The sequence below is a fragment of the Urocitellus parryii genome, chromosome 7 (genome assembly GCF_045843805.1).
Source record: "Urocitellus parryii isolate mUroPar1 chromosome 7, mUroPar1.hap1, whole genome shotgun sequence".
NCBI lineage: Eukaryota > Metazoa > Chordata > Mammalia > Rodentia > Sciuridae > Urocitellus > Urocitellus parryii.
Genome location: NC_135537.1, coordinates 92,045,704 through 92,051,390, shown reverse-complemented (window position 1 = coordinate 92,051,390; position 5,687 = coordinate 92,045,704). Strand labels below are relative to the sequence as shown.

Here is a 5,687-nt window from a genome sequence, read left to right as displayed (position 1 = left end):
AGGCTGAAGGCTGTGCCTCACAGAGCCCCTTCCGCAGCAGTGTGTAGAAGGGGCGGCTGGGCCCTGGGTTTGTGTGACACCTGGCAGGCGCGGGGAACAGAGGCAGCGCAAGGGGGTATCATGCGCTTGCCCCCAATCCCCCAGGAGCAGGGGGTCCAGCATGTCAAGTCCAAGGCGCCCTCTCCATGTCCTGGACACCCTCTTGGAGGGGGTCGCCAGGGCCGCACCATACCAGCTCCTGGGAGCTCAATCCTGCCCCCTGCAAGCTCGCCCCTCAAGAGGAGGTGGGCAGCGGATGCGCCCTGTGCTTGGACTCAGTACCAGGGCACCTAGTGCTGGGGTAGCAGCTGGCGGCTGCTGTTAACATGGCTGAGGACTTTCTGCTTGAGCTGCGCCACCTGCTTGGGCAGCAGGCTCCTGATGGACACCAGCTCCGTGTTCTGGCTCTTGTGCTCTTCACTTTCTCCTCCAGGTGAGAGATGCTCCAGCTTGCCCTTGGGGCACTTGAAGGCTGCGATATTGTTGAGCAGCTGCTTGGACTCAGCCTTTATGCGCTCCTGCATGTCCATGTCCATTGGCGATCACAAGCTCCCTCCAAAGCTTGGCAATTCTGGCACCATCTGTGGCTGACCTTGAGCACAGCTAGGCTTAGCGGCCCCAGTACACCACTGGGAGGCAGTGGCTGTGGGAAGGGAACGGGCTAGGAGGAGAAGGCGACAGTTGCAGCATCCCCAGCATCCCTGGCGCCATCCTTGTAGTGGCTCAGGTTTAGGAAGACCGTGCCAGCTGGGAGGGTGGCGCCCGATGCTGTACCAGAGGGTCCTTCTGCGAGGCCACAGCAGCAGCCCGGCTGCACTCACGCCAAGCTGGTGCTGCTTGTTCAAATCCTCCAGGGCCTTGACAAAGTCCTCGGTGAACTCCTGCTCCTCGCTGGCCACCATCTTGGGTAGAAGAACTGCGTGCTCCTCCGTGTGGTTGTGACCAGCCCGGTGGTCTGGATGTTGAGGCGCTCAAGCTCAGGAGAGGCGAGCTTGAGCAGCCCCAGGTGGGGCTGGAGAGCAGGCTGGCAGGGGCGCCTGCTGGGGGTGCAGTCTGCGCAGGGGGGCCAGAGGTGGTGCCACCACCACTTGTTTGCTCAGGCTCAGCGTCAGCTGTCATTCTTCACCACTCTGCCTGCCAATGATGTTTGGGTGCCCCAGGGAAAAGCGGGCCAGGCACGCAAAGTTGCTGCTGCTGCCACTGACGCCATTGCCCAGGCTACTCAGTGCCTCATCACCGTAGAAGAGTGTTTTCAGCCTCCGCATCACCATTGCACCTGGTGCAGGAGGAGTGGCTATAGCCTCCCTGGGGGCTAGCTCCCCTCCCCTGCCCATTCTGCCCTGTGCTCACCCAGGAAGTGGCCCCTGCGCCTGGGCCTTCTGTGGCGGCTCCTCGGAAACATTATTCTTTTTTATTTTTTTAATTTATTTACATGGGAAGTTACAAATTTATAGTATGAAGGATCCTTACTTAGATCCTGCAGTGCAGTTCAAGGTCACACAGCAAGTTAGAGGTTAAACAGACATCTGAAACCTGAGCTTAGCTTTTTTTTTTTTTTTTTTTTTTGAGAGAGAGAGAGAGTGAGAGAGGAGAGAGAGAGAAAGAGAGAATTTTTAATATTTTATTTTTTAGTTCTCGGTGGACACAACATCTTTGTTGGTATGTGGTGCTGAGGGTCGAACCCAGGCCGCACGCATGCCAGACGAGCGCGCTACCGCCTAAGCCACATTCCCAGCCCCAGAAACATTATTCTTAAGGGAGAAAAAAATTAAAGCATCCCCTCTAAAATTTAAAAAAAGGAAAAGGATGCCTTTTTTTTTTTTGCCACTTCGATTCAACATCATCCTTGAAGCTCTATCCAAAACCTATGTTTCTATTCATTTATCTTTAATAAATAAATGAATAGATAAATGAATAGAAACATAGGAAATCAAACTATCACTATTTACTAATGACATGATTCTATATTTAGAAAATCCAAAGAAAAATTCACTTGAAGACTTTATTCACTAATAAATTCAGCAAAGTAGCAGAATATAAAATAAACAAGCATAAACCAAATGAATTTCTATACTCAAGCAATGAATTCAGTGTAAAAAAAATTAGAAAACCACCCCATTAACAATGGACTCAAAAAAGAAAGAATAAAATAAAATATTTGAAAATCAGTCTAAAAAAGAGGTAAAATACCTCTATAATGAAAACCACAGAACACTAAAGATAGAAATTGAAGATCTTCCATGCTCTTGGATAGAAAGAATGATCATAGTCAAAACAGCGATACTAACAAAATACTTATACAGATTCAGTGCAATTCCTTTTAAACATCCAATGATATTCTTCATAAAACTAGAAAAAGCAATCTTGAAATTCATTTGAAAAAATAGGAGAGCCACAATAGTCATTCTCAACAAGCAATTCTCAACAAAATGAGTGAATCAATAGACATCACAACACTAGACCTTAAACTATACTACAGAGAAATAATAAAAAAGAAAGAAAGAGAAAGAAAACCCCATATCAAAAGACATATAGACCAATCCATACTAGACAAAGGTGACTAAAACATAAATTGGAGAAAAGATAGCCTCTTCAACAATTGGTGCTGGGAAAACTGGAAATCTGTTTGTAGAAAGATGAAATTAAACTTCTCTCTCTCACTGTGCTCAAAAATCAACGCAAAGTAGATCAAAGATTTACACGAGAATGGAGACCCTGTGCCTAACAGAAAAAAATAAAGAAGGTCCAAATCCTCATCCTGTTAGCTGACTTAATAAACAAGAGTCCTAAAACACAAACAGTAAAATTGGGAATCAATAAATGGGATGGATTCAAACTAAGAAGCTTACTCTCTGCAAAGGAAACAATCTGCAAAGGAGTCGGCGGCACAAAATGGCAGCGGCGGCGGCGGCAGCCGGAGCTCCGGGGTCGGCGGTCCCCAGGTCGGCGGCCGGCACCCCGAGCTGGGGGGGGGGGGGGCGCGCCGCGCCCAGGTCGCAAGGGGTGCTGATCGGGGACAGGCTGTACTCTGGCGTGCTCATCACCTTGGAGAACTGCCTGCTGCCAGACGACAAGCTCCGCTTCACGCCGTCCATGTCGAGCGGCCTCAACACAGACACGGAGACCGGTCTCCGCGTGGTGGGCTGCGAGCTCATCCAGGCGGCCGGCATCCTGCTCCGCCTGCCGCAGGTGGCCATGGCTACGGGACAGGTGCTGTTCCAGCGGTTCTTTTACACCAAGTCCTTCGTGAAGCATTCCATAGAGCATGTGTCTATGGCCTGTGTGCACCTGGCTTCCAAAATAGAAGAGGCTCCGAGACAAATTAGGGATGTCATCAATGTGTTTCATCGCCTTCGACACCTGAGAGAAAAAAAGAAGCCTGTGACTCTTCTCTTGGATCAAGATTATGTCAACTTGAAGAACCAGATCATAAAGGCAGAAAGACGAGTCCTCAAGGAGCTGGGCTTCTGTGTCCACGTGAAGCACCCTCACAAGATAATCGTTATGTACCTTCAGGTGTTAGAGTGTGAGAGTAACCAACACCTGGTCCAGACCGCATGGGTAGCCTCTGAGGGTAAGTGACTAAGACTTCTCTGCTGCCCAAGCGCTTTGGTGCAGGGACAGCGGCCGTCTCCAGCCAACCCAGTGCAGGCTCTCCACCCAAGGCTGGCTCTAGACTGGTGGTATGCGTACAATAGTATAGTCATGGCCGACTGCTGCTTGTGGTTCTCTGACGATTGTGCTTCTTGTTGATCCTGTCGTGCTTTGGTAATTGTATCGATTAGAGTTGGTAATGTCTTGACTTGGGCTTTGTCCCCTTAAAACTGCTGTACCTGTACAATAAAGATGCAGTACCTTTCTCTAAAACATCTGTGGGAAGCTGTAAGAGCTGTAATGACAATTGGCCGATGGGAATTGAAGTTGTTGGTGTGGGACTGTGCCATTACTTCTCCAGGCCATGATGTTGCTCTTTGCAGCAGCTCAGCTGGGCTCCCTTCAGTAAAGGTGTGCATCTTTAAATTACTCCTTGGACTCTTTACAAAAATGTTGTGAATTATTTCAAATATAGCAATAAGTTTATATGTTTTGAGGGTTTCATTTGTTTTTAGAACTTAAAAGATAATGGAATAATGTTATTTATTGTTTGAATACTGAAATTTGTTATTAGAAACAAAATGTTTGCCAACATCTGGGCTGTTTACCCACAGTGGCTCCTGGACCAGTGGCTACACTGTCACCACACTGCCTTCCCTCTTGAACACTGGAGCCAGCACCTCCAGACCAGCCGCCTCTTGTAGGCATCTGTGGAATTTATTGTTTAGCATCTGAATGGGTTTGGATGTTACCTACTCTGGGGTTTATTTAGGGGAAAGATATCGGGTGGTATCCCTCAAGTCTCCTGCCTGTGGTGCACCTGTGGGTGCCATTATCTGAGCATGTTGAGCAGTGAATGTATGACCTCTTCAACTGTTTTCTCATGGAATTACTTGTTTCTGCAATATTAATAAAAACAGTATTTGGTTTGATTGTAGTCTATAAGTTTTTGAGAAATATGCCTAAAGGAAAACATTAAAAATATAGTCAGTTTTATGCAAAGTTTTGTATTTTTATATTTTTTAAAATATGATAAAGTTTTAAGAATGTACTTATGTGTTGAAACTTTAAGTATTTTTTAGTATTTTGTTGCTGCTGTCTGATTTTATGAATGTTCATTTTAAGACTCCTTGTTGAAATGGGACAGTTTGGAAACGTTCTTTGGTAAGCCCGAGAAGAGGACTCCCTCGGGCATTGGCCTCCTGAATGACGTTCCCATACACCTGAACTGCACCAAGGGCCTTTCACTTATGTAAGTGGACTCCTTCGTGGAAGCTGTGGCTCGGTTATCTGGAGAAGGACCAGGCCACAAGCACTCTCCGCAGAAAAGGAACACAGGACAGCTTGTCTCAGCTGCGAGGCTTCGTGCTCAGCCTGTTCATTTGAGTTTGCATGTTTCTCTGCACTATGGATTTTGAACATTTAGATTTCTTTAATCAAATACATTTTAACCACTAAAAAAAAAAAAGGAAATCTATAACATGAAGAGAGAGCCTACAGAATGGGAGAATAAATTCTTACCATATACACATCAAATAGAACAATAATCTCCAAGATATATAAAGAACTCAACAAACGTATTGCCAAAAAAAGAGACATAACCCATCAATAAATGGACGAAGAAACTGAACAGACACTTCAAAGAAGAAGAAATACAATTGATCAACAAACATATAGAAAAGACCATCATCTTTAGCAATTAGAGCAATGCAAATTAAAACTATTTCAATATTTTATTTCACTGCAGACATAATGGCAATTATCAAGAATATAAGCAATAATTGTGTTCATGAGGATATGGGACAAAAGGTACACTCATACATTGCTGGTGGCCACATCAATGTAGAGTAGGTCAATTCACAATAGCTAAACTATGGAACAAACCTAGGTATCCTTCAACAGACGAATGAATAAATAAAATGTGATATATATATATATATATATTTATATATATATATATATATATACACACACACACATATATGTGTGTGTCTATCTGTGTGTGTATGTGTGTGTGTTTGTGTACGTGTGTGTGTATGATAGAATATTACTCG

The 5,687-nt window shown here is 45.4% G+C and overlaps 1 protein-coding gene and 1 pseudogene across 3 annotated transcripts; one reads left to right on the top strand and one right to left on the bottom strand.

Annotated features, from left to right (window-relative positions):
• Positions 1-329: 329 nt before the first annotated feature.
• On the bottom strand, positions 330-1,158 carry LOC144256043 (transcription factor JunD-like; annotated as a pseudogene).
• Positions 1,159-2,931: 1,773 nt separating this feature from the next.
• Positions 2,932-4,912, top strand: LOC144255949 (cyclin-L2-like). Of its 3 annotated transcripts, none has more exons than XM_077801093.1 (2): positions 3,103-3,613; positions 4,759-4,912. In XM_077801093.1, the coding sequence occupies exons 1-2, from the start codon at positions 3,133-3,135 to the stop codon at positions 4,887-4,889; spliced, it is 612 nt and encodes a 203-aa protein (XP_077657219.1). In that variant the 5' UTR covers positions 3,103-3,132; the 3' UTR covers positions 4,890-4,912. The 3 variants fall into 3 exon arrangements, 2 of the variants coding, with proteins under 2 accessions (XP_077657218.1, XP_077657219.1); XR_013344006.1 differs by lacking the exon at positions 3,103-3,613 and adding an exon at positions 4,005-4,333; XM_077801092.1 differs by lacking the exon at positions 4,759-4,912 and having other exon boundaries at positions 2,932-3,621.
• Positions 4,913-5,687: the final 775 nt, after the last annotated feature.

Excerpts from the sequence above, each read along its gene's own strand:
- LOC144255949 (XM_077801092.1), top strand. The coding sequence starts at position 2,932 with ATGGCAGCGGCGGCGGCGGCAGCCGGAGCTCCGGGGTCGGCGGTCCCC.